The sequence below is a fragment of the Nesoenas mayeri genome, assembly GCF_963082525.1.
Source record: "Nesoenas mayeri genome assembly, chromosome: 1".
NCBI lineage: Eukaryota > Metazoa > Chordata > Aves > Columbiformes > Columbidae > Nesoenas > Nesoenas mayeri.
Window position 1 is genome coordinate 102,437,367 of NC_137541.1, and position 27,436 is coordinate 102,464,802.

The following is a 27,436-nucleotide window of genomic DNA, read 5'->3' on the forward strand; positions in this document are numbered from 1 at the left end:
TTTTTACACCTAGCCAGATGTTGCTGAGCTCTATGTGGGAAAGAGAGTTACAGTGGTTATGAGGTAACTCCTTCATGCTTTGCTTATGTGGATTGCATGAACAAGATTTAGTTTCCAGGGCTTCACAGCAATGGGCATGGATGTTTCTTTGCTTTCACATCTGTAGTCTGTAAAACCAAAGAGCATGTCTCCAAAAACTGGGCTGAAAATGTCCACTCAGCCTGTGTGCCACACTCTGGAGTGTGTGTTATTCCACAGCCTACTTTCATCTCAATTTTAGCTACCAAATGCCTCTCGTAACTGCTTGTTACAGCTTGGAGATGGGTATTTCTAGATTTCCTCTTGTGCTCTAGCAGGACATGTGGTGACTGTTTCTTCCCCTGCTCTCTTAAAAGCAAACTTGAAAAGTTTGTATATTGGACAGAAGGTAACCACTCGAGTTCTCCCAGGAACAGTTCTACTTCGAGCCCTTCAAAACCAAACTTGAAGAAATTACTACATTTCTAGGCCTGATGCAGAGTTGAGTTAACATACTATGATCTCAAGATTTGCCTTCTGACCAGTGGAAGGAAAGTGGATCAATGCAGGGAGCTTTGAGCATGCAAAACTAGACCACAATGCAGCATTATGATTACTAATGGTGTGTTATAAAATATGCATTCATGATGAATGGTAAATTCTAGTGTATTATAATTTGTTTTCTGAGCTGATGACCCTGCCTAAGCAATGATCTCCCTGCAGGCAGGGCACTCCAGCCGATGTGTGATCAGGATGTGTCACTGCAGAAGAAGCCCAGAACCATCCTGAGTTGTGGGTCTCTGTTTTCAGGAAAGCTGCTATTTCTGCACTTGGACACTGTACTTTTTGTATGTGCTTTTTAGGGTTTGCTAAGCTGTTGAAGTAGTCTTCAGCAAAATACTTTTTGTAGTGGCAACACAAAGATTTCAGCGAGTGCCCACCAGGACTGCCGTTTCATGGTCTCTTGACTTTGTGGCTTGTGGAGGTATTTTGGAAAATTCTGAAATGTCTGACAAAGCTGCATGAATTCATTGACATACTTGTTTTTCCTCTACATACAGACCCTAATATGGTTAATGCAGGGGACATGAATGGTTCTGGCAACCTGATGGATTTTCTGGATGAACCTTTCCCTGATGTTGGAACTTACGAAGATTTCCACACCATCGACTGGCTGCGGGAGAAATCACGTGACACTGACCGCCATAGAAAGGTAAAGCTGTCCGGCTTTGATGCGTCACAGTCTCTGTCTTAGAGCCATCCTGGTCGTGAGAAAAAGCAGAGTTTTCTGAAGTTATTGCTTCATACCTTGTTGTATGACTTGAGGAGGACTTCTAAAAATATGGATGTTGTATGCCTTGAGTTCATGCACATGAAAGGGCTTCTGGCAACTTGATCAGCAGAGCATCTCTAAAAAATGATTGAGACTCAGGGGAACAGAGAGTAGAGAATTTGTATTCACCTTCTAGGAGGGTAAATGTTTTTTTTTTAAACATTATATGCTAACATTTTGTCAGACTGAATCAGCAACATGTCTCTATATATGTTTAATTTCAGATAACAAGCAGAAGTAAGGAATCCATATGGGAGTTCATCAAGAGTTTGCTGGATGCCTGGTCAGGATGGGTTGTTATGCTTCTCATAGGATTAAAGGCAGGTATGTGTGTCTTAGCATTACCCTTACGCCCAAAACCATCTCACCCAAGTCTGCTGCAGTGCCATCTGCTTATCTTTTTACTTTATTGTCTCTCCACTGATGTTTCAAGCTAATAAGACAGCTATGCATCCATGCAGTTATAATCCATAGTAAAAATATCCACTTGGAAAGTTTCCTGCTGAGTGCTGACCTAGAAAAAAAATTATTCACCAGTAGAGGGATTTTTCTATTGCTTTTGGAAATATGCATCTGAGCGCCTTAGACTCAATGATCTGCTTTGATTTTCTGAATCTTTGATCCACATAAGTAAATTTTATTGGAAGGATTTTTTTATCTTGTCTTCACTTAATTCTGCAAGAAGTTACTATGATGTGCGGAAAGTGTTGATCGTGACCACTCAAAGGGGAGCTTTGTAAATTGCTGTATCCACTGGCTTATCTTCTTTATATATGCATGAAGGGAAAACACAGTTTCAGACTCAGTTTCAGATCTTCTTCCAGGCCAGACAGACATATTTAACAGCCTGCTCAAACTCAGATGGCAAATTTATTGGTTTCCCAAATTGCTCCTGTCTTCTGCTCAGTTCAGCACATCTTCCCACTTGGAAAGCTGCACTTCTCTTACCAAATTGAAACAGCTGCCATTTTTTATGCTCTTTCAGTGATGTCAGGGTGCTCTTGTATCATGCATGCATGACATAAAGTTTCACAACTTCCAAGTGGTGTGAAATTCCTGCTTACCAACTGTAAAGTTAAAATGTTTATTACAGTTTTACAGGAGCCTCAGAAGTACTGGGGAAGTTCTTGAGAAAACATTGCTGAAGTAGACAGTTTTGGCAAATTATGGTATTTTGTAGAGGTACGCTTTTTTGCACAAAAGCTTTGGTGGGAAGGTGAGATGGGAAAAGAGTCTGACAGACTGTGTACTACCAGGGCTGACAAACCCTGCCTGAACACCAGGGTTGGACCCATCTGGAGAATTCTGTTTGCAAATAAAGTTAGAGCAAGTCCTGAAGGGCTCTAGTGACCTCCCACAAGCTGGTCAGTAGTGCCTTCAATCACAGAATGTGGTGTACTCTCACACACTCCCATTTTAGTAAAAAGATCCCAGAAGATTGGTTTCAATTCCAGCTTGCAATGAAACCTCATTCGATGATCCTGAGGATCTCTTCCAACTGGAATGATTCTATGATTCTGTTCTGTGACTCTGTGAAATCCTCAAGGCTGTCAAAAAGCCAGAGCTGCTGATCTCTGATAAGCTCTAATTCTGGCATGTCCAGCGTGGGAAGAGAGGTCAAGGGTAAGCTGCAACTGAGATGTGTTAGATTTTGCAACCTTTTTGATGACAAGGATGCAGAGCAACATGTTTTACCTGACAGAATCAAATCAGTCTGTTTTTAAACTGGGACAAGGACTTGTGAGTTGGCTAGAGAAGAAAAATTACCTGCGTGCTCCTGATCTGGGCTGAGCTCTGTAGACTTCTTTTGTCTCCTGTTGAAATGACACGTGCTCTGTGTGCCTTCAGCATTTCTCGGACAGGGCAAAGGTGGAGAGTCATCATCTCAACCTCAGTGAAGGGTCAACACCCCTTTGATGAGTAAGAGGCATTACTGATGCATGGATGATGTTTCTTAGCGAGGTTTGGGAAAGGAGGAGGTGAGGTTGGTCGTGCAGTTAAGAGATACTTCATGTCGTTTCCCTCTCTACTTGAAATATTGCCTGCTCAGAGAAAGCGGCCTGCTACAAGGGTACCTGTGTGATCACACACGGTTGCGTGGACCAGCGTGGCTCCTCCCTGGTCCCTCTTCTCCTTCTGAGCTGGGAAAAGCTACTGCTGTTCCAAGGGGAGCAGCCTGGGTCAGCCACAGGTGCGGGGTGAGCTCTTGGGCAGCTGGGTCCCAGCATTTCCAGAGGCAAGAAGAGGAGAGGGAGACAAAGGGCAAAGCAGCAGCAGCAGTACCCAGGGTGTGAGGGTCTTGCAAAGCACCCTGCCCCTGCTGCACCCTTGCTGGGGATGGAGGGCAGCAAGGTAGGACTCCTAGGGAAAGGAATGGCAGGGGCCTTCATGTGTTTCCAAAGGCACTTGGATAATTTACCCAGGCCCAGGAGTTTAAAGTGAGCTTAACTGATTTAGAAGCCTAAATCCCACTAATCTGGTCAATTGAATCTTTCAGATTTTGCAACACTCCAAAGGCTGCACCTCCATAGTCAACACAAGCTGATGTGGCCAAAAGGAACAATCCTCCCCCTCCGGTGTCCTCTGCTATGAGGCTCTGTTGCCTTCTGCATGTGCAGCTACACAGGGCAGGTGAAACTGGGAACTGACTTAGTGGGAAAAAATGCGTTTTGGCCAGATTAGTTTTCAGTTGACAGTGGGCTCAGCAGGGCTGGCCACCACAGAACCACAAGCAATCAAAATACTGCTGATGGGAAGTAGCTGAAGGAAGGAGGAAGGAAAGGACCATCTCATTTGGCAGTATGACTCAGGCAATTTTTGGAGTGTCATTGAACCTGCATCTTTCAGATGCTGTGTGGAGGGAGGAGATGGTGTATGGTACTGTCAAGTGGCTGGAAAGACAGTAAGGAGCTTCTGGAAATGAGGTCTTGGGAGCCAGAGCCTGCTCATTTTGGGAAGGGGGAAGGAGCAGCAACACCAACAAATGCTGTTTGGTGTGGAGATCAGATGCAACCTGCTCATGTGATGCTCCAGAAAAAGGCACTGAGCACTACCTGGGCCTGTCTCAGTCAGAAAGTTTGCAGACTTTCTGGAGAAATACAAAGCAATGTACAGGGAAATGAGCCTAAAAAATCAGCACTCACACCGAAAATTTTTAGACACTCATTTTTAAGTAATTCTGAGTTTTTACTGTGCCTATCCTGCCTGTAGGTCTGTGGCTATCCCTCAACCTAGCCATTACTGCTAGCCAACTGAATGTACATGCTATCGGCAAAAGAGTCTGTGTTTTCTGAAGATATGTGACAAAAGAGTACAATCATACTCATGCTAAAATGCTCTAGTTCTGGCACTGGATGTGGAAAAAATCACCTCTGTAATTCAGTGCTCTGCTACTTGGGTGATGCTGTTTTCTGGCACAGGTGCATCAGGAAAATGATGTTTTCAATGGAAAGTTTTAGCATTGTCATAAGCGTGTTGTAAACGATGAGTATTGGCCATCATCAAACAAAGGAAAAGGAGAGAAATAACAGGCTACTATCTCAAATGTAATTCAGCATTTCCTGGCTTCGGAGTGCTTTTTTATTTTTCATTTTGGGCAGGAGGCTACATAGAAGGGGCAACAAGTTCTGTTCCTTTGGTGGGAGAAGTAGGGAGATAAATTTAGCTCTATTACAGCCTAGACGGCTATGGTAAGTACAAGAAATTAAAGGCTTGGCTTTTTGAGATGCCGAACAATCTGCAACTTTCATTTATTTTACTTAAAGTTGCAAAGATTCAGAACTTGGAAAACTTTAAGCTCTGGTCACATGTCTTGCGAAGCGTTCTCTATTGCACTATTATCCTGCATGTGCTGGCCATCTCTTCTCATGATTTTCGTCTCTGTAAAGCATGTGTAGTAAATTGCATAAACCATTTTCCTCCTTATGTGGATCCCAAAGCATTTTGAAAAAGGGATTAGATCAGCTGCATAATTAAGCACATTTTCTTAGAGGTACTGGGGTGCATGTGAACTTGTTATATTAGAGAACTGAATGCTTGTTCCTCATACTGTTTATTAACTTTGTCAGGGAAAAACATGCAAAAAGCTCTCTTCCTTTGCATCTTCTACTAGGTAGCATTAATACTTAATTGCCTGGTTAAGTAAGATGTGATCTTTGAAGACTGAGGTGACTACAGAGGATGGTAAAGGTACATCAAGAGAAACAAGAGGCACAGTATTCAGTGCTCATGTCCAAGGGATAAGGATTCTTTGCACAGTTCCCTGAAACTTTCAGAAAATTGGAGGAGAATTTAGAATTTACTGCAGAACTGAGCAAGCTATGCTTGCTGATTTTACTAGCAGCACAGTGATTTACCATCATCTAAGAAGATGGTTCTTTGTTTCCATAGGAACTTGGGAAAGTGGAAAAGAGTAAGCAAGAGAAACGCAAGGGCTTCATGAAGAAAAGAATTGGTATACACATCATTACATCCTTCTGCAGCGTTTTTTTGTTGTTGTTGTGATCTTGTCTAGCATATCTGTATAGCTATTCAGATTATTACTGTACATCAAAAATGATTCGCTGCCACTGCAGCCACATCGCTTGTCAGTGTGGGGACAAGAACATTTATTAAGGGAGTGAGAAGATATGTGTGAGGATCTCTGAACATTGGTAGTGTTTTTCTGTTCTGTGGAACAAAAAAGCAGGTTACATATGCCTGAATTATTATTTTTTTTTCTTTTTTCTCCTTTTTCAGATAAATGAAAAGCAGAACACTTTAGTTCCAGGTCAAATAAACTGGATCTTGAACCCAACTATGTGTCCTGACTGCTAGGGAAAAGGGGAGCAGCCCCTACTCTTGCTTCATGTAATTGCATACTCAGCAAGAGCCACAGAGCTAGAAGCTTTGGAATATAAAACCAAACCATTTTGCATTTCCCAAAATATTTTTTCAGTGTTTTAGTCCTACTGAAATGTACCGGTAAATTCTGCTCAAATTCATTATGGCTTTTCTGATATCTCATTAATGATTACTGGTAGAAATGTTGTTGACTTCTACTTTCCCCTGTATGTGAGACTGGTTTGGAAAACACTAAATGACTTTTCTGTCATTTGGTGGTTTAATGCTTTCCAGAAACTATGCAGTAGGGACTGAAGGCAGGTCTGCAGGTTAAGTCTTCTGGATGCTTCCAGCCTTCCTGTTCCTGCTGGTGTTGCATTTGTGAGGACACATCTGCTCCGAGGGTGTTGCTGCTGGGGCAGGTTATTGTCACTGATGAACAAATGCATCAGAAAAGTAGGCTTTTCTTTTTGTATGTGTCTGGCCACATCAAGTTTGTGGGGTAATCATCAGGGTAATAGTTTTAAACTAAAAGAAGGGAGATCCAGGCCAAACATAAAGAAGAAAGTTTTTACAATGAGGGTGATGAAACACTGGCCCAGGTTGCCCAGAGAGGTGGTAGATGCCCCATCCCTGGAGACATTCCAGGCCAGGCTGGATGGGGCTCTGAGCAACCTGATTTTTGAAGGTCCCTTCCAACACAGACTATTCAATGATTCTGTGAGTTTACCCGTGTCTGTGGTCGGTGGCCACCGGGTGTCGCTGTAGGTCTGTGTAATTACTGGGGAAAAACTGAAATAAGGGTACAGAGAGAGAGTTTGAAGGGTAATTCTCTTCTGCATGTTGGATTGCTAAAGAATATACACATCAAGAGTCCGACTCTGTTAAGTTCATAAGTCAAAATTTGGTATCCCTATTGTTTCTGTACTGAAATATTCCTTCTAAAAGGTCGTCATGCTGTAGGAAAACATAAGTATCCTCCTCCTCCCTTACCCCGAAATACAGTGTGGTTTAAGACCTGCAGCCCAGTGTGTGTACAGAGACCCAGTGTGAAGCCCTGCTGATCTCAGGCAAGTGGTGCACCTGGAACGGACTGCAGGATCAGGCTGTACCTTAGCTATGCCTTCCTTGTTTGGCATTAGTCAGTATGAAAACCACAATATTTAAAATAAAAGCTTTCTGAGGGAACACTGAAGGTCAGGCAACAAGTTGGTTGTTTCTTTGCAAACTCACTGTTACTCCCAGTTTGGTATATACATGCTTACATTGCAGCTGCTTCCTCATTTCATGGGCTTTTGCTGTTATTATAATTAGAATGATTTTCCTTGCAACCTGATATTTTTTAATATGCTTTTTCTGCATTTCTTTTCCCAGGCACGTTAGCCGGAGTGATAGATTTAGCTGTGGATTGGATGACAGACCTGAAAGAGGGTGTCTGCCTGTCTGCCTTCTGGTACAGCCACGAGCAGTGCTGCTGGACGTCTAATGAAACTACCTTCGATGACAGGGACAAATGTCCCCAGTGGCAGAAATGGTCTGAACTTCTTGTAGGCCAGTCTGAGGTATGGGAGATCTGATGAGGCTGGGGTCACAGCAGGCCAGGGAATGCCCTTTTCTCATACTTGCTGGTGTTCCCCCCGGAGAGTTCCTCTGAAATTCATGAACTGGGGGCGTTGCAAATTTTTTTAAAAAAAGGCATTTCCATGAGTAATATTTGCTTAACTTGGGGAAGATTCCACTGTTTCAGTGTTGTGTGTGATGGAAATTTGAGAACTGCGAGATTGCTTTCTCTTTCTAACAGTATTAAACCAAAAGTGTTTCATAACTCTCATAATCACCAGACTTGAGCTGCTATCCTTTTTTTTTTTTAAAAAAAAATAATTTATTTTCTAAAAATTTTTATTTTAAGCACAGTTTTATGGGGCAAAAGAGGCGGTCCCTGACACACACATTTAGGAGGAAACTGTCGGGATTGCAGACAGATTTTATGTATTCAAATGGCGTGAGTAGTAGTGGGAGCTGCACAAGAGCTGCTCATTGTGCAATCAAATTCTCTATCAGATAGCAAAATATTTAGCTAAGTGCCGAAAGCTGGGCAAATAATGAGCTCCCTGAGAGATGACCAAAGTGAAAAATTTGCAGGGAGAAAGGACAGGAAGGGAAAAAGCTGATATGAATTTACTTAAAAATTTTATTTTGAGAACTTTTGAAAAAAATCATAGTAATTTTAAATACAAGGAATGTTGCTTCAAAGCAAAACAGATGAAAGTTTTGTTTTGAAGAAATGAGAAGAAACCTTTCTATACTCCTTTTAGTGGATGATATTTTTTTTTTTAAATATGAAAAGGACATTTTATTTTCAAACTAATCTCTTCAATGTATTGAATAATATTGATTCCTTCAGAACTCTAATTTTGGGGCAGAATTATTGTCTTGGATTCCTGCCCCCCTATTTCTACAGGAGACAAAAATGGAATGTGACATGGAGGTAGGATGAATGTGGCTTTGAAGAGAACCGGCTGAAGTATGACTTTTAAAAAAAATAACCGGTAATGCAGTTTGGTCTGTAATAGGAGAAGAAAAGACATACTTCAATAGAAGAAATCATCTTCAGTCAGGCAATTAAAAAATGGGTGACTTAGAGAGATTGTCTTGGATCTTCCCCCAGTGTGCCTGCAGAAAGCGTTTGAGGGCACCTTCATGGCCATATGGGTTTCTCATTCATGTTCCCTTCTGTGCTGCTTCAGTTTTACAGTACAAGGAGTACTAGATAAGAACATCTGTGAATGTGTATAGCCCAATTTTCCATAATCCTAAGTAACCATAGTGAAAGTAGTGGGATGCTCACTGTTCCTGAATATTCCCACCATTTGATCACAGGCAGAAATCTCTCTGTACAGTTTCCAGTCCACAGTGCCAAGCTCCCCTTTGCCAGAGGTTTGGTAGGTTCACACTGGTTTTCATCAACAGATGGTCTGGGTGGTTGTGTCTTTGTAACAGTGGAGAAATACTACGCTGGTATAAAGTTGCAGGACTGGGGATGATATTGTAATTTAAGAGAATGAAAAAATGTGGGAAGGGGAAAAAAGAGGAGAATGTTACAATTGTTATGGGATTTGGAAATCCTGTGCATGTGTTTGACAGGCTGTTACTCTGAAAGGCTTGGATAGATGAACAGAGCATATCCTTGAGAAAATATATTGCTTTCACCTGCTACTCGAAATCAGCAGTCATGACTGTTTTATGCTGGGGCTGATAAGCAAGTTATCAGCTAGGTGAGCACTGTGAAACTTTACTCACTTTGTCTTCAAATTGGGCTTCTCACACCCTAGTATACTGTCGCAATGGAAAAAAAGGTTAATCTTGGCTTAGTTATAGGCTCTTTCTCAAAACAAATGGGCTTCTAGGATCTGTGGGTTTTCTGGCTGCCACAGCCCAATGGATGCTATAAATATTAATAATATAGCTGCCAATTACTGTTACATTGAAATCCCAGGCAAAGCCCAATAAAAATGTGAATACAGAAAGTTAAAATTCTGTTTTGCAGCGAAAAGCTTACAATATAGGCAAGTTTTGCATGATTCCTGTAGCTGTAGAGGACTCCAAGAGGGATCAAAATACACTGAATTTGACTGCATTTCAGGATAGTTTAATACTTTTGAAAATGTTATTTCATTTTGTGCCTGATATTTGGGTAACTGCCCTATAAAATGCATGGTGCACAAAAGGACTAATTTGGAGCACTTTTTGAACAGAAAGTACTTGGAACAGTTCCCATAAAGGTACTCTGGTCAGATATGTCTTCTTTTGATGCATTACTGTGACTCTTTCTTATCATAGACAAGTAAATTTGACATTTTAAGGATCAGTTCTTCCTTGTCCTTTTGCCAATTTATGGCTGTGATAAAGCCCATACATATGTTCTCACTGTGAACTGTGCCTTTTCCTCTTGAAAAATGTTTTCAGTCTCATCCCCCTATAAAATTAACCCAAAGCAGAATCTTGATATAAATTATTACGGAAAACATGATAGCGCATCTGTAACATACCAGGCTGTGTTTTCTTCTCTAATCACTGTTTTGTAGGCCAATGATAACCTTCACCCCTCTGGTCCTGAGCTGCTTCCAAAGAGCAAGTGAAGAGTTTCTTTGATGCAAGAAAGTTTCAAAACCTCAGATTCACTAAAGGAGTGGGTGGGTTAAAGCACATCAGATGCCATCCACTACAGCTACATCTCTAGCCAGTATCTGGTGACCTGGAGCTTCCCTATTCTGCAGATCCTGGTTAGAACTAACCTCAACTTCACTGAGGCTGAGGACCCCATTTCTGGAGCATCACATCTATACAAAGCAGAGGAAAGGGTCCTGTGTCTTCCATGGTTTATGACACTGGATCCAGCAGTGGGCTGGCTTCTAGATGTCCTGACATGAAGCTGAGAGCTGCAAGACAAGGAAGCCCCTCTATGCCTGGAACACACTTCCCAATTTGTAACGTCCACTGGAGGGAGGCTGCAAGCTGTGAGATCCCAAGTCAAGTCAGAGTAGAACTCTCAGCCTCTGGAGAGCGCAAGCGTTGGTCAGCCATGGATGGCATCCTGAGAGATGTGTTTTATCTTAGTATGCTGGGTTTGTGAGGGTTGTTTTCAGTTGTGCTCCATTTGTACCTAAATTGGACTGACACCAGACCTGAAATATTGCTAGGTCTTGCAAACCTACAAAATACAGTAAAAAACCTTACAAAATACAGTAAAAATAACAAGTTTTACTCAGTTACCCTGCAGGCTTCATTACCGTTGCTGCCAGGGTGAGTCCTGTTAGGCACTAGTGGGAAAAGTCTTAGCAGAATCATCTCTGCTGATGAGCAGTTTTGGTCTCTGATTCCTGTGCATGTGCTTAAGACTTCTGCTCCGTGCCTTAGTAATGGCATGGAATGAATGAGAAATGAACCATACTGAGTTACTACTACTTCACTTCCCAAATGTTATGTTAGTATTAATCATGAGAAACACCTGCAACTGGACCTGCAGAATGCCAGGTATCTGGAAAATGAAACAGTGAGAGCTGTCCCAAAGGGCAAGACTGACCTGGCCATATAGACTCTTCTGGGGTCCTGCCGCAGTGCTGCAGGTGTATGTGTGATTGCAGTAATGAGCTGACATGGTTTTCATGTAACTTCTGAGATGTGAAACTAGAGGAAGTAAAAAGAAATAAAGCTAATTTTACTCCAGTGGATTTAGAAGCAAAACCGCAGCTTTCGCTTAACACAGTAGGGCCAAATTGCTGTAAAGGTATTAGTCTTCTTTGGAGTCACTGCCTGTGCATACTGACATAAGAATTTTGCCCCAGGGCAACACATCCAGAGTTTTCTCTAGAGTGAGAGTAAATATTGCCATAGCTGTTTGTAATTGAAAGCGCCAGGAGAAGACATTTGTGAGGAAATGAGACCATCTTCAGCTGTAGCAACAAAGGTCCATGGTTACTACAGATGGATGTCAATCACTGTAACTGCACGATCCATGACTGCTTAGTTTCTGGGCATTGGGGGATGGTATCAAATTGCTCTGGTGCTGTTATCAGCAAAGCCATCTCTAACTTCAGCAAACATAAGGACCTTAAGAAGTTCATTCATAAGGACAAGGGCAGTGGTTCCCTTACTGTCTTTTCAATGGGACAGAGACCAAGAAAATGGGGCAAGCAAGCATTTGTGCTATTAAAGGTTGATTCCTTGCAGGCTTGCAAAAAAGAATTCTTCTCAGCTCTAGGTTTTTTGTGACTGGGAAGAGGGCCTGACCAGCTCTGTTAACTGAAGACATGATACAACTGATTAATGCCTGTTTTCCGACTTGATTTATCATAATGTTGATATCCAGGCCGCTGTCCTGCAGAGCAAAGACAGGGCCCCCGATGTTCTTGAGCAGCCGGGATTGCATCTGGTAGGAAGAGTTCACTTAGAGGTGAAGGATTCTTACCAATTCATGCACTGAGGTTTATCTTGGTTTTTGTTCTGTAGTGTCATGTTGCTAGAGGGGATTGTTTGAAGGCTTAAGCTCCTTGTATCAATTCGATGCCTCTCACGGGATTATCTTTTGTCTGTGCAGGTGGGGTTTTTGAAATTAATCTAAAAAAATACGCTTGTGAAGAGGGAGAGGTATTGTAAGGCAGATTCTAACAACAGTTTTGACTTGACCATTGGAGACAGGTAGAAAGCTTGAAGGTCACTACTGACTATGCTTTCACTATGGCACTGCACAATCAACCATGACTAATGATCATTAGCATTTCCATTTCGTCAGTAAAGTTATTCAGTTTGAAGATAGGTTTTATTATTGACTGGAATGCTTTTAAAATATCAGGACAAAAATGATTGAGATGAGTCTGAGTGGGATCTCCCAAGCTATTGTGTTTTCAAATGCCTTTCAACACTCTAATAGATAGCATCATATAGAAGGAAAGAATTTATTTATGGTTTTACCCTTCCAGTTTGTGGACTGAAATGGCTGCTGATATGCACAGGGATGCCGTTTGAAAAGATTGGCATCTGCATGGAAAGCTGACCTTTGAATACCAGCCCTCAGGAAAAGATGTATCAGCATCTCATCCCCTGTCACCCACTATGGGATGAAACAACAGGTTCCTTCATTAGGTGCTTTTTTATCACTAATTACGTTTGCCCTTATGACAGATTTGTTTGACATTTTGGAAATGTTTTTGTGGTTGGCTTCATTTTTTACTACTTGAAAGATGCTCTGTTTCAGGTGTTTGGGTCCCTTGCAAATAGACTGTACGGACTGCATTAGGTATATATTAGTATGCTGCTTCCTTCCATGAGTAATAAAATTGTTGTAGTATATAAAACCATTTGTTCTTCCTGAGGAAAAGCAGCATCTAGCATGTAAATGAAAAGATGAGGCTCCATGCCAGCATCTTCCCTAGTAGAAGCATGAGATTTACCAACATGCATTTGTCTAACAATATTTGTTACTGTTATTTTTCTAGGGTGCAAGTGCTTACATTCTAAACTATTTTCTATACATTATGTGGGCTCTATGTTTTGCTTTCCTGGCAGTCTCCCTGGTCAGAGTGTTTGCTCCCTATGCCTGTGGCTCTGGAATCCCAGAGGTGAGTTTCTCGCTGTGGATGAATAACCAAAAAACAAACAAAAGAAAGGAAAGATAATTTGCCACCTTTTCCCATTACAGAACTGTACTGTGAGATAGCATTGGAACAAGAAGATTGTCTTTCCACCTCATCTGCCTTCATTCCTTTATCTAACATGCCTTTATGGTGCTCATCTACATTTTCCATAGTAGAAAATGTTCACATGTTACTGTGACAGGCTAATGTACATGCTTGTTCACTGCCAGAGCTTAAATTCAAAATCAATGTCTCCCAGTCATCACTTGATGTACTCCAACTTATTGTGGCTGGGGCCCATAGTCACTAGAAGATTGTATAGAATTTTTCTTGGATGAAATTACTTGGGCCACTTACAAAACCAGTCATTTTCTAGGCTAAGCTTTAAATAAAACCTAAATAAAATAAAGAGGAAGAGCTACAAAGCTAAGGTTTCCTAAGCTGCTGAAGATGCAAGATGCTCATCATTTGGGATGCGTAAAGACTGTCTGGCTGTCCATCTTCTGCAAATTTTGTCCTTGTACATCGTGTCACATGGGGATGACATCCTTATGGCACCCAAAATCTCTGCCTGGTTTTCAGTATTTTACATGTTGAGCCTCTGTCCCTATTTAAGCTGTTAAAATGAGGAAGCCTATAATTCAAGCAGCATAGCTACTCAAAATTTTTGAAATCAGGGCAGTCTTTTGCTATAAGTGCTGTAGAACCACTGAGATTATTACTTAGGAATCTGGCAGACAGAATAAACAGCCCAAATTTTAGAAATCTTGGCATACTTTTTTTTTCTTCATCTCCAGAAGCATCCAAATGTTTCATAGCCAATCAGGAAAAAAAACCCATCACAAATAATTTGAAATACTTAAATCACTTCCATGTTTCAAAGTAGTCACATGTGTGTTTGTTACATGTTTATACATCTGTGTTTTAGAATTTTTTCATAGTTAACTGTAAATCTAGTTTCCAAGTGATAAATCTCTCATCTGAGGTGATGCTCAGCTCCAGTCCATTTCCAGGGCTGGAATCCAAATTGAAGTCCCACCCTACAGCTTATGTGTCACACACGTGTACTTGCTTTATTCTAGCCACTCACATACAAAATTAAGAATAAATGTGTAAAATAAGATCTCTTGGACTTTCTAATTTCATAATACTTTCATTCTTTTATGGTACGGCCATTCCAAATATTTAGAACTCTTTTTTTTCTTGGTTTAACTGGAAAAAGTATGTGGTTGTTTATTTGCTTTTTTTCCACTTTGTTAAAGTTGGGTTTAGTTTAACTCTGATCCTGTAAGCCAAGGAATTATGTAGCAGTTTCATATTTCTATTGATCTCTCTAAGACTCCTTACCAACACAGAGGACCACCCATAAGAACAGTAAAAGTGTGGTCTGCTTAACCCCTGCTCAGTTCTCACTGTGGGAAAGTTACCCTACCTGTGGTTTCTTTCCCTTCATCACTGTCTCTTTTCAAACAGTCTGCAATTTATGTATATATTTATATATTTTAATATTTGCTGGGGTTTTAACTCCATTTGTAAGTTCAGAGTAGCAAAGGTTTCTTCAGCTCTTCAACATGTTCTTCCTACTTTCCAGATAAAAACCATCTTGAGTGGGTTCATTATTAGGGGCTACCTGGGAAAGTGGACACTTTTAATCAAAACAGTCACCTTGGTTCTGGTGGTATCTTCAGGCCTTAGCCTTGGGAAAGAGGGCCCGCTAGTCCACGTGGCCTGTTGCTGTGGAAACTTCTTCAGCAGCCTTTTCTCAAAGTACAGCAAGAACGAAGGAAAGAGGAGAGAGGTGAGGTTGGCTCAAATCATCTTGGTTTTCCCTGTCCAGATACTTGGTGTTTCAAGGGACTCATGCCTTGTACATAAATATTTGCTTTGTAGGTGCTCTCGGCTGCAGCCGCTGCAGGAGTTTCTGTTGCCTTTGGGGCTCCGATTGGAGGTGTACTTTTCAGTCTGGAAGAGGTGAGACCTGGCAGTTCACTTGCTTCAATAAATATATTTTCACTTGATGCCATTTTATAATATTCCTTTTTATTTTTCAAATATTTATATGCTTATTTTTCTTCTAAAGGAAAAATAATATTTGATTTCTAGTAATAAGAAATAACCAGGTATTTTAGCATAATTTGAATTAAAGAAGAACACTGGTTTTCTGAAAACTAAATTATTTAAACTGGAAATGTATCACTGTGCTGAGCTTTCTCCAGCTTTCAGCTTGCTGCTGCATGGGTCGAACTGCTCATCACCCATCTTATCATCTCTATCCAGCAACTTTGGATTTAGATTTATTGAGTTTTCAGTGTTTACTTCTCATTTTCTGAAATCTGAAAATGCCTTTTCTGATACCTTTGTGAGCAAGTTCTGTTTGTGGTAAGGACTGGTGTTCCCAGTAAAGCCAGATGCAGAATCACAGATGAAACACACGGTGATGGCTTACTGTGTGCAGTGGTCCAGTGAACAGTTAAAGCAAACACCCTCTGTCACACTCAGTGTGAAGTGTTTATGGTCTCTGCTTGGTTTTAGGTCAGCTACTACTTTCCTCTAAAAACCCTCTGGAGGTCATTTTTTGCTGCTCTTGTGGCTGCCTTCACACTGAGGTCCATCAATCCTTTTGGAAACAGCCGGCTGGTCCTGTTCTATGTGGAGTACCACACACCCTGGTACATGGCCGAGCTCTTTCCCTTCATCCTGCTCGGAGTCTTCGGCGGCCTCTGGGGAACCCTCTTTATCCGATGCAACATCGCTTGGTGCAGGAGGCGCAAAACCACCAGATTGGGGAAATACCCGGTCCTGGAGGTAATAGCGGTGACAGCCATCACTGCCATCATTGCCTACCCCAACCCCTACACCCGCAGGAGCACCAGTGAGCTGATCTCAGAGCTCTTCAATGACTGCGGTGCCCTGGAGTCCTCGCAGCTCTGCGACTACATCAATGACCCAAACATGACCCGGCCGGTGGATGACATTCCCGACAGACCTGCTGGGCCCGGAGTCTACACTGCAATGTGGCAGCTCGCCTTGGCTTTGGTGTTTAAGATTGTCATCACAATATTCACTTTCGGCATGAAGGTAAATTGGGGACAGGAGCAGAAGCTGTCGTCAGCACACGACACAGATGTGTTGCACTCAGCAACTTGCGGTCTATCTGGCAGGGCTTGTGTGCCTCTGAGCTACACCCAGCCCTGTACCCTGTATCCAGGTGTAGTGGACATGCCCGTTGGTTCACTCGCCCTCTAGTGCCTTCCTCTGTGGGTCATTGTCACAGCAAAGGGACGAGCCCTGCTTTTTCCACCTTCTAGTCATCTGCAGTTTTATCAAGCAAAAAGGAAATCTGAGTGTGAATTTAAATTCTTGCCAATAAGCAAATCCAAGATGATTTCCACTGCAGCTTTCAGCTCTCCCAGGGATATGGACTATTTATATTGTTGTCTTGTTGGATTAATGTCCTAATGTGCCTTGAGGCAGCTATGCTCAGGGAACTAATAGCTTTGAATTTATTGATTTACAGATTTAAAACCTCACAAAAATATAAAAGTAACTGGAAAGTTCTATTTTTGAATGTTTTCAAGCACTATATCTTGGAAAAGAAGAGGGGAGTGAGTGAGGGAGGACTGACAGATGTATCTTTGTTTATTCTGGATTTGCAACTTTTTCCTTCCTTTCCTCCTCCTCCACATAAATAGGTGATGAAAGGTCCAAGAAGAATTTATCCAAGCTTTCAATATATACAAAGCTGTTTGTGGTGAGTTGTATATATCTGATTGCTAGAGCCCATATAAAACACACATCTGTCTGTCTGCAGCTCCCATTATCTGAGCATTTAGTTCTGGATCTGATTGCGGTAGATGATGGGAAGTTTTTCCGAGTGAAACAGTATATTTTGTGCCATGCTCAAAGCTAAAGCATGGCATCTTTCTCTTAAAAACTGAGCTGGAGCTGAGGATCCATCTTTTAGAAGGCTTGTTACCCCCAAAATAGTAGGAAGTTGCTGGAGTTTTGCTTTTCTTTTGTGTTTTCTCCATTTAGGATGCCGCTGATGACAAGAACTACTTAATGGTAGAAGGTCACTTAGGGCCAGTCACTGAGTCCCACTGATTTCCAGGGAGAATGAGAGGGAGTTTAAGAGCACACGTGTAACATTTCTGCAGGATGATTTGAAATGAGATGCCCTTCAGTGCAGAAAGTGATTTATGCTGGGGCTGGCAGCCAGTTGTTATTATGCTTATTTATTTGTTTACAAACTTCTGAGTTTGGTTCTTTGTTTGATATGTGGATCTTTATATATCTAAAATTTGTTAGAAACAATGGGCAATCTCAACTATTCAACTGTTCTGGAAAAGAGCAGACAAAATATCTTTACCCTTCAGCTCTAGAAGGCCAAATCTGACTGTATCAGCAAAATTAACACTATATGATGAGGAAGATAGCTTCTGCAGCTAACAGCCCTAGCACCCCTGGGCTATACCAAAGTTGTTAGTTTACTTGTCTAGGAAGCTCAAGGTATATTTTCAGAATTAAAAAGATATAACAACTTTTCCTCTCTAAAAACAACAAAAAAATCCATGCAAGCCCATGAAACAGATCTGAACTGTCTTCTCCACCAAGAAATTTGTCTCCAACTTGACAATTGCACTTGACATCTCAGAAGAAATGCACTTAGCCAAGGCAAAGTGATTTTTAAAAAAAGAATTATTACCATACTTTTTTTTTAAAATGATTTGTGACTTGTCTGTGTAGCAGACAACAAGGTAATGATTCACAGAACTTCCTGGAAAATATATAGTAAGCTGAGATGAAGAAATAGCTGCCTCTGAGCAGTAAACCTCCTTTCTCTAAATTTTTATTCTGTGTTTGACATTTAATTTGAAATCTGCTTGGATTTAGCCTGAAAGAGTAGTAATAAAACTGTAAAGTACCCTGTGAGATAGAAGTTGAAATCAAGATGTTATTTTCAGTTAAGCTTATTCTCAAGCCCATGACAGAACCATCAGCAGCTCCTGACTTCCTGCTGAGAAAGCAATAAAGGCAAGAACAGGAGCATCTTGACTTTTAAAGCAGACTGTTATTGAGAAACACAGTTTATCTATCAATTTCAGTATGAAGCAGCAGATAGGATTCAAAATCACTTAAAAAAATGCATTAAAATTTTATAAAGCTATAAATAGACACATAGGCACACAAACTCAGTCACTGCAGAAACCTATCTCAGACTGTGCAGAACATCACTGTAGGCTGCCAAAAGGCTATGGCCTTCTGAGCTAGTGTTTAGTGAGGAAACTGGGTTCTCCTACCACTAATAATAAATTATTTGATCATTACTAGTCACTTTTGTGCTCATGTGTCTATATTTTGTTCAAGATTCCTTCAGGTCTTTTCATTCCCAGCATGGCTGTTGGAGCCATAGCGGGCAGGATGGTTGGCATCGGAGTAGAGCAGCTGGCCTATCACCATCATGACTGGATCATCTTCAGGAAGTGGTGCAGACCTGGGGCAGACTGCGTCACACCAGGACTTTATGCTATGGTGGGAGCGGCAGCTTGCTTGGGTACAGTACCTGCCAGTCATTGCTTCGTGCATGTTTGGGGACCTACAAATTGTTTATGAGGGCTTTTTGTTAGTGTTAGGTGCTCTGCTGGCATTTATGGATGTAGTAGATATGATGGGCTAAGGCATGGGCATCTTCCTCAAATGGTCTCTCCAGTGATCTGCTGGGTAGTCAACAAGAGAGGCTTGCAGTCACCCATGACTAATCTTTATAATCTGCCCAAAAGCACATAGAAGGAAATAAAAAAGTTAAAGTCAGGCTACAAGTTTCCAAGGAGGAGTGGTTCTGCTTGTTTTTTTTTCCCCTGTGATGCAATGAAATCCACTGTAGCTGGACTAATGTCACTGCCTTGTTTAGCCTATGCTTTCTGTTAGTGCAGGCAACAAAATCCCCAGTTCTGGCCAAATTTTAAGCTACACAGAGCTAACAATTCTAGGTCTTATTTTGGCTGTGTGTCATCTGGGTTGTCTTTTGTTTTTTGTTTTGACCATAGGCCAGTATCTGATTACATTCAATCAACAGGATTTATTTGATATAACAGGAATTATCTGTTAACTACTAAAGCAAGATCATTGAATAATACGTCACAGATCTTTCGAGGTCCCTTCCAAACCCTAACATTCTGTGATTCTGTGATGTCACGTTTCTAGTCATAGGAATTTTACAAACATACTGTCTGAACATGTTTTTGCCTAATCATATCTTTCCCCTTATGTACTTCCATGTTCTACATCCTTTTGTTGTTCTTGATACCAACATTAGATGATGAAATAATAGTGAGGAGACACAACACATGATTAATGTAATTGGGTAGAACTGAAATGAAAGATATAGTCAGGGAAGATCTGGAAAAGTTTCAGTTCTGGAGTCTCGTGTTAGAAAAGTAGGATAATTTGTGTGATCAGTTATAAAGGAAGGGTGAGATTTGCTTGTTTAAATTTAGTGTCTGTGGTGTAGACATCAATATCTGAGCTAGCTGTGTTGGTACCCTTCACAGTCAAAGAAGAAAAATGAGATACTGGAAAGATCAGTCTCATCTGGCAATAGGCATCTAAAACCAGACAAATGAATGGATGCATTTGGCCTCAAAAGTGCCTGTTTTTCTCCAGAGATTATAAAGGCAATCTGGATCACCCCTTTGGTTGCAAATACCTACAGCAATGTAGACACATTAAAACAGCTGGGATGAATATTACTGTCAAAAAGAGTGAAGTGCTTGCTTTTTTCCATAAATGAACTTAACATTCATAAAAGAAATGATACACAAAAATTTTGCTCTGATATTCCAGTCGATCTGCTAGTCAGTAATTACTTCCTCTTTTGAAAGTTCCAAATCAAGATGCAGTGATTTTAATAGTGCGGTGAGACATGCAGCAGAATGGTCACTGCTTGTTCTTAAGACCAAGACCATCTTGCTTAGAGTAAGACATATAGAGTAAGTATTAAATGATCCTTACTGTGGTATCTGCTCTCAGCTTTTCGGAGTCAGAAGTTTAAGGCATTCCTCAAATGAGAGCCATATCCGAATCATCGTGTTAAATAACCAACAATTTAATTTTCCTGTATGCTGCTAGATTAAAAGAATCCTCTAATGACCTGTTTCTGATTTCTCTCATCTAAAATGATGGTGTATTTTGCCTAAAAATAGCAAATTTATTACATTTACCTTTTGAACGGAGGCAAAGAAATCCTACCTAATAATTCAGTGATACATATACAGTTGTCTGCAGTTACGTGATTATTTTTATCCTTTAATGTAAACTGAAGGAGTAAGGAGCTTGCTTATGAAATTAATATAGAAAGACTAGACTGAAAAATACAGCTACATCCCTGTCTATGGCTGCATGCCTAGATGGCCTCAAATCAAATTGTATACAGTTCAAACTGCGTGTTATACTGATATCAAAAGCTAGGGTTTAAGCTGTAACATAACTCTTGCAGTGGCCCTAAACTATCCTTACGTAGGATTTTGTAACCCTGTTGTCCTCAAAGATAATGCTTAGCTTTCCCTTCAGTATGAATGTACTAGATAAATGGATATGAAGAGCAGCTCCCAATGCTCCTGCCTTCTGATTCTTGGAGTCATTTTACAAGGCCAGTGGCAGGATTCAGTTTGAGTTTCTCAAGTATCCAGTATAGGTGATTTTTTTGCATGTTCTCTGGTTTAATAGCTTGGGTTTTTAGCATTCATTATTTGTTTTTCAGTGTTAGCATCTTTGGCTTGAACAAGTCCAGTCCATCTTTTTGATGAAAATTACAGTAGATGAAAAGTCTCTTTCTTCAGTGAAATAAGCCCAAAGATGCTTCACAAAGTATAAGGGCAAAGTATAAGGGTGTAAATAATCTCATGCTTTTATAAGTGTGAGACTCAAAATACAAATGTGTTACATGAGATGTACGCTTCAAGAGGGCTGAGGGAAACTTGACTGCTTTCCTTGTTGGCAGGTGGTGTTACCCGAATGACGGTCTCTCTGGTGGTGATCATGTTTGAGCTAACTGGAGGCCTGGAGTACATCGTACCTCTTATGGCTGCAGCTGTCACAAGCAAGTGGGTGGCAGATGCTTTTGGGAAAGAAGGGATCTATGAAGCTCACATTCATCTGAACGGCTACCCATTTCTGGATGTGAAGGATGAATTCACCCACCGAACCCTGGCAACTGATGTCATGAGACCAAGGCGTGGTGAAGCTCCTCTCTCAGTGCTGACTCAGGACAGCATGACGGTGGAGGATGTTGAGACACTTATCAAGGAGACTGACTACAATGGTTTTCCAGTAGTGGTTTCGAAAGACTCGGAGAGACTTATTGGATTTGCACAGAGACGGGAGCTGATTCTTGCAATAAGTGAGTATCAGTGTACATAAGTTTGACAGGAATTTTGGTAGAGTAGGATGTTACCAGTGTTATTCAACTTGAAGAATGGTTACGTAAGAACCAAATCTGATTTCCTTCCCAAGTCTATCTTTTCCTAGTTGCTGTGATCCACAGCTGGAAGCTTTTCTGTTGTAGCATACCTCCTGGTAGACTTCTGTGGGTTGACTTTTATGGACTTAATTAATGCAATTCTGCTAAAGACAACAGAGATGAACTTGACTTACACAGCCAGAAGTTTTTGGAAAAGATGAAAACCCACTGCAGTGCTGAGCTTCTTGTAGTGTCCATGGGCCTCCAGTAGCAGCTGGGGCAGGTCATGAACCTTTGCCATCCTGTGACAAAATGCAAGTCCCTATGCTTCTTTCTGTTGCACTATCTCAGTTTTTCTAACATGCAGTCCTTTTGTGCTTGGTGTGGAAAACTTCAGTGGAGAATGTTGTTTGGTAAAGGTGGCTGAGTTTTGTCAGGCATCCAGCTGATAGCTGGGCTGCTTGCCTGAGTGCCTGATCCAGATCTTTACAGATTTTGGCCCATCGGGTCCTTTCCTGGTTGTCTTGATGGCTAGGTGGGGATTGAAAAGACAGGTATATTGGATGAAAGCAAGTGTTCCCACCTTGCCTGTACCCAGGGCATTCAAAGCTGCAGAGATCTGTGAGTCTGGCAAATTACCTCCATGGTTTGCTCCCAATTCTCTCAGACCTGTGGTGCCGAAGGCCAGCTGGGTGGGCAGGTGGCTGCTGGCTGGGCATGATTGCCTTCTGCTTTGCAAGGGAGTGGAGTATCTGGCATATCCAAATCTTGGCATGGTATTATTTCTTTCTGTGTGGGCCTATTTCATCTGTCCACTTCAGGCACTGTTAAAAAGCTGTTGTCTCAGACAGAAACTCCCATAGTTTTTAGAAAAGAAAATCCAGAAATGGAAAATCAGGGCTGTTTTACAGGGCCACTTTCCTGCTCAGATCTCACAAAGCTAAAATAAAATTTGAAATAACAGTGCTCTTTAAACCATGTGGGGTTTTTTAGTGCATATTATTTTTTGTCCCCTGAATGTAAAAAGACTCCATGTAAGTGATTAGACCTAAAATTTATATTCATTTATTTAAGGACACTCAGCTGTTACTTGATTCCCTTCTTCTCATTCCATAGCAGAAATTAATGAATGCCGCATCAATACTACATGCAGAAGAAGAAAACAAATGGCAGAGCTCAGTTTTCTCCCCTTGTAGTGCAGAATTCTCTTCAGTAAGAAATTATCTTCTCATTTTTTTTCCTTCTGTTGTGTAAGTTGTCATTTCAGTTAGAGAAAATAGTTCGTGAACTGAATTAATTTTGCATTTAGTTATATCACAAATTTCTTAAAACACAGGAAAGCAGAACAAGCCTTACTGCCTGTTCTACAGCTTCTCTAATTGTACAATTGTAATTTCACTTCCAAGGAGTGTGGGAATGTAACTTTTTCATTCAAAGCCCATCATTGCCGTTTGCTCCTTCCTCTCTCCTCTAAAAACAAGCAAAAAAAAGTCTCCATGAAGTTATAATGCTTTGTAGATCAATCTCAGTATAAGAAGATTTTAAAGACGCAAAGATGAAGTCCAAGACTGCTAGCTGCAAAACTCCTTTCAAACAACTGATTTTCTTGGAGGGCTAATCTTCCTTTGGTAGCAACAAAAGATGCCTTGTATGGCCAAGCTAGGAAAGAAAATATGTGTTTGAAGTTTCACCAAATTTTTAAATGTCAAGTGCTGATACCAATTATAAAATAGTTTGTATTGTGTCCTGCTTTTGCTAATGATTTTCAAATGTCTTCCGCATAACCCTGTGAGAAACGAAGAAAACTTAATTAGATGTATTCAGCCCACCCCGTGGCTGACTTTTATGCTGTCAGTGCCACATCATGGCTGTAATATTTGCTGCCATGCTAACTTTATAGCCTTCCATGTCTCCTTTGCAGGGAGGTATGTCAGCAGGAAAATTGCAGGGACTAAAGGTGCAGAGCCCTTACTTTAAAAGCAGGAAGATCAGACGCTGTCTGAAGCGAGTCAGAGAGACTTCTCTGGAACTTAGTTTTTTCATTCAGCTCATAAATTTCTACATGACTGAATGGGCTTGCTAGGAGATGTGTGAAAATGTCCAGCTATGTACCGATAACGAAGACATCAGTTAAAAATAAACTCAATGATTTTAGATCAAAATGCTTTCCTGTTCAAAACCTGTTTCTGTTTCTTTGACACCGACATTTTCCACAGGCAAAGATACTCTTTCCCGATCAGCTCTGATTAAGAGCATCTTTCATAGGATCTGAGGCAGAACTGAGGTTTAAAATCAAAAACTTCTCTGCATAGATGTTTTCATAAAATCTTCAACTGCCAAGGATCTTTGGTGACCCTTTTTCTCTTGGGTTGAATATGACAGCTCCTGATGTCATCCCATGCTGACTGATTCTGTGCATCCTGAAATGCCTGTACACCAATGCACGCAGTATGGGGAGTAAGCAGGAGGAGTTAGAAACCTGTGTTTGGGCAGGAGATTATGACCTGGTGGCAATTACAGAGACATGGTGGGACAGTGCACATGACTGGAATGTGGTCATGGATGGCCATGTCCTTTTCAGGCAAGACAGGCCAGCCAGGCCTGGTGGTGGAGTTGCTCTTTACGAGAGAGAGTGACTTCAATGTATTGAGTATTGTCCAGGGGCACATGAGGAGCGAGTTGAGAGTCTGTGGGTGAGAATTAAGGGGCAGGCTGGCAGGGGTGATACTGTTGTGGGTGTCTATTACAGGCCACCAGATCAGGATGAAGAAGCTGATGAGGCCTTCTACAGACAGCTGAGAGCAGCCTCACAGTCACAGGCCCTGGTTGTTGTGGGGGATTTTAACTTCCCTGATGTTTGCTGGAAGGACTACTCGGCCAGCCAGCCACAGTCCAGGAGGTTCCTCCAGTGCACTGATGATAACTTCCTCATGCAAAGGGTGGAGGAGCCGACTAGGAGAGGTGCACTGCTGGACCTCATCCTCACTAACAAGGAGGGTCTGGTTGAAGCGGTAAAGGCTGAGGGCTGCCTTGGTTGCAGCGACCATGAGATAGTGGAGTTCAGGATCTCATGTGACAGGATCAGAATAGCAAGCAGAATTGCAACCCTGGACTTCGGTAGGGCAAACTTTGGCCTTTTCAAGCAATTGCTGGGGGAAATCCCATGGGCAAGGCTGCTTGAAGGTAAAGGGGCCCAAGATAGTTTGTTAGCATTCAGAGCTTGCTTCTACCAAGCTCAAGATCAGAGCATCCCCACATGTAGGAGGTCAAGGAAGGGAGCCAGGAGACCTGTGTGGTTAAACAGGGAACTGCTGGGCAAGCTCAAGTGGAAGAGGAGAGTTTACAGATCATGGAAGGTAGGGGCTGGCCACTTGGGGAGAATATAAGGCTGTTGTTAGAGGATGTAGGGAAGCAACTAGGAAAGCTAAGGCCTCAGAATTAAACCTGGCGAGAGGGGTCAAGGACAACAGAAAGAGCTTTTTCAAATACATGGCAGATAAAACTAACACCAGAGGCAATGTAGGCCCACTGATGAATGAGGGGGGTGCCCTGCTGACAGAAGATACAGAGAAGGCCGAGTTACTGAATGCCTTCTTTGTCTCTGTCTACTCTGCCGGAGGCGGTCCTGGGGAGCCCTCTACTCCTGAGGCCCCAGAGGAAGTCAGGACAATGGAGGAGTTTGCCTCGGTTGATGAGGACTGGGTTAGGGAGCAATTAAGCAATCTGAACATCCATAAATTCACGGGTCCGGATGGGATGCACCCGTGGGTGCTGAGGGAGCTGGCTGAGGTCATTGCTAGGCCACTCTCCATCATCTTTGCCAAATCTTGGGAAATGGGAGAGGTGTCTGAGGACTGGAAGAAAGCAAATGTCACTCCAGACTTCAAAAAGGGCAAGAAGGAGGACCCAGGTAACTATAGATCGGTCAGCCTCACATCCATCCCTAGGAAGATGATGGAACAACCAATCCTTGGTGTCATCTCAAGGCATATGAAGGATAAGAGTGTCATTAGGGGCAGTCAACATGTCTTAACCAAGGGGAAGTCGTGTTTGACCAACCTCATTGACTTTTATGAGGACATAACCAGGTAGCTAGATGATGGCGGAGCGGTGGATGTGGTCTACCTTGATTTCAGTAAAGCATTTGACACAGTCTCCCACAGCATTCTCACTTCTAAACTGAGGAAGTGTGGTCTGGGTGATCAGGTAGTGAGGTGGACTGCGAACTGTCTGAATGAAAGAAGCCAGAGAGTTGTAGTCAATGGGGCAGAGTCTAGTAGGAGGCCTGTATCTAGTGGAGTGCCTCAGGGGTCGGTACTGGGACTACTATTATTCAATATGTTCATCAATGACTTGGATGAGGGACTAAAGTGTACTATCAGCAAGTTTGCTGATGACACCAAGTTGGGAGGAGTGGCTGACACACCAGAAGGCTGTGCTGCCATCCAGCAAGACCTGGACAGGCTGGAGAGTTGGACAGGGAAAAATTTAATGAAATATAACAAGGGAAACAGTGAAGTCTTGCATCTGAGTATGAACAACCCCAGGTTCCAGTATATGTTGGAGAATGACCTATTAGAGAGCAGTGTAGGGGAAAGGGACCTGGGGGTCCTGGTGGACAGCAGGATGACCATGAGCCAGCACTGTGCCTTTGTGGCCAGGAAGGCCAATGGCATCCTGGGGTGTATTACAAGGGAGATGGTTAGTAGATTGAAAGAGGTTCTCCTTCCCCTCTACTCTGCCCTGGTGAGACCACACCTGGAATATTGTGTCCAGTTCTGGGCCCCTCAGTTCAAGAAGGACAGGAAACTGCTGGAGAGAGTCCAGTGCAGAGCCACAAAGATGATTAAGGGAGTGGAGCATCTCCCTTATGAGGGAAGGCTGAGGGAGCTGAGTCTCTTTAGTTGGGAGGAGACTGAGGGGCGACCTCATTAATATTTATAAATATGTAAAGGGTGAGTGTTACGAGGATGGAGCCAGGCTCTTCTCGGTGACAACCAATGATAAGACAAGGGACAATGGGTATAAACTGGCACACAGGAGGTCCCATTTAAATTTTAGAAGAAACATCTTCACAGTGAGGGTAACAGAGCACTGGAACAGGCTGCCCAGGGAGGTTGTGGAGTCTCCTTCTCTGGAGACATTCAAAACCCGCCTGCATGCCTTCCTGTGTAACCTCATCTAGGTTTTCCTGCTCCAGTGGGGGGATTGGACTGGATGATCTTTTGAGGTCCCTTCCAATCCCTGACATCCTGTGATTCTGTGATTTCCAGTATGGTTTGTGTCTGTGTGGCTTGAAATCTGGATTTGGTTTCACAAAAGACACAGTATATGGTACCAGTACAGGGCAGAGCAAAACATTGTTTTTGTACCATGCTGGCAAATTTTGACAGCTAATCCTCTTTCACTGAAGGACAAAGTTGCTTTGGATTTATTGCAGAAGATGCCATTGCTTATCATTACCACAGAGTAGCTAATGCTTTGCAAACCTTCACCTCAACTTGCTTCATAGGTCTGTTCATGGAGACATACACTGTCTCCCTAAACTAAAAAAATACTTGCCAAGAGGTAAACATCACATGTGGTGAAGCATCTTTTATTCTCCTGTTCAGATTCTTATCTCCTGCTCAGCCTGACAGCATCCAGAGGTATTGGAGTTAAGTCTGGGAACAG

General features: G+C 42.0%; 1 protein-coding gene across 2 annotated transcripts in view; it reads left to right on the plus strand.

The window, feature by feature from the left end:
* Window positions 1-1,084: 1,084 nt before the first annotated feature.
* Window positions 1,085-27,436, plus strand: part of CLCN4 (chloride voltage-gated channel 4) — a gene marked incomplete at its 3' end in the record, with an annotated part of 30,658 nt that continues 4,306 nt past the window's right edge. The window contains exons 1-9 of one of the 2 annotated variants that reach the window (XM_080363692.1): window positions 1,085-1,231; window positions 1,576-1,675; window positions 7,547-7,734; window positions 13,168-13,290; window positions 14,897-15,103; window positions 15,196-15,276; window positions 15,838-16,383; window positions 18,673-18,859; window positions 21,305-21,703. In XM_080363692.1, coding sequence (XP_080219818.1) covers window positions 1,088-1,231; window positions 1,576-1,675; window positions 7,547-7,734; window positions 13,168-13,290; window positions 14,897-15,103; window positions 15,196-15,276; window positions 15,838-16,383; window positions 18,673-18,859; window positions 21,305-21,703 — 1,975 coding nt within the window. In that variant the 5' untranslated portion in view covers window positions 1,085-1,087. The remainder of the gene's footprint in view (window positions 1,232-1,575; window positions 1,676-7,546; window positions 7,735-13,167; window positions 13,291-14,896; window positions 15,104-15,195; window positions 15,277-15,837; window positions 16,384-18,672; window positions 18,860-21,304; window positions 21,704-27,436) is intronic. The other variant, XM_080363693.1, reaches the window with a different exon arrangement.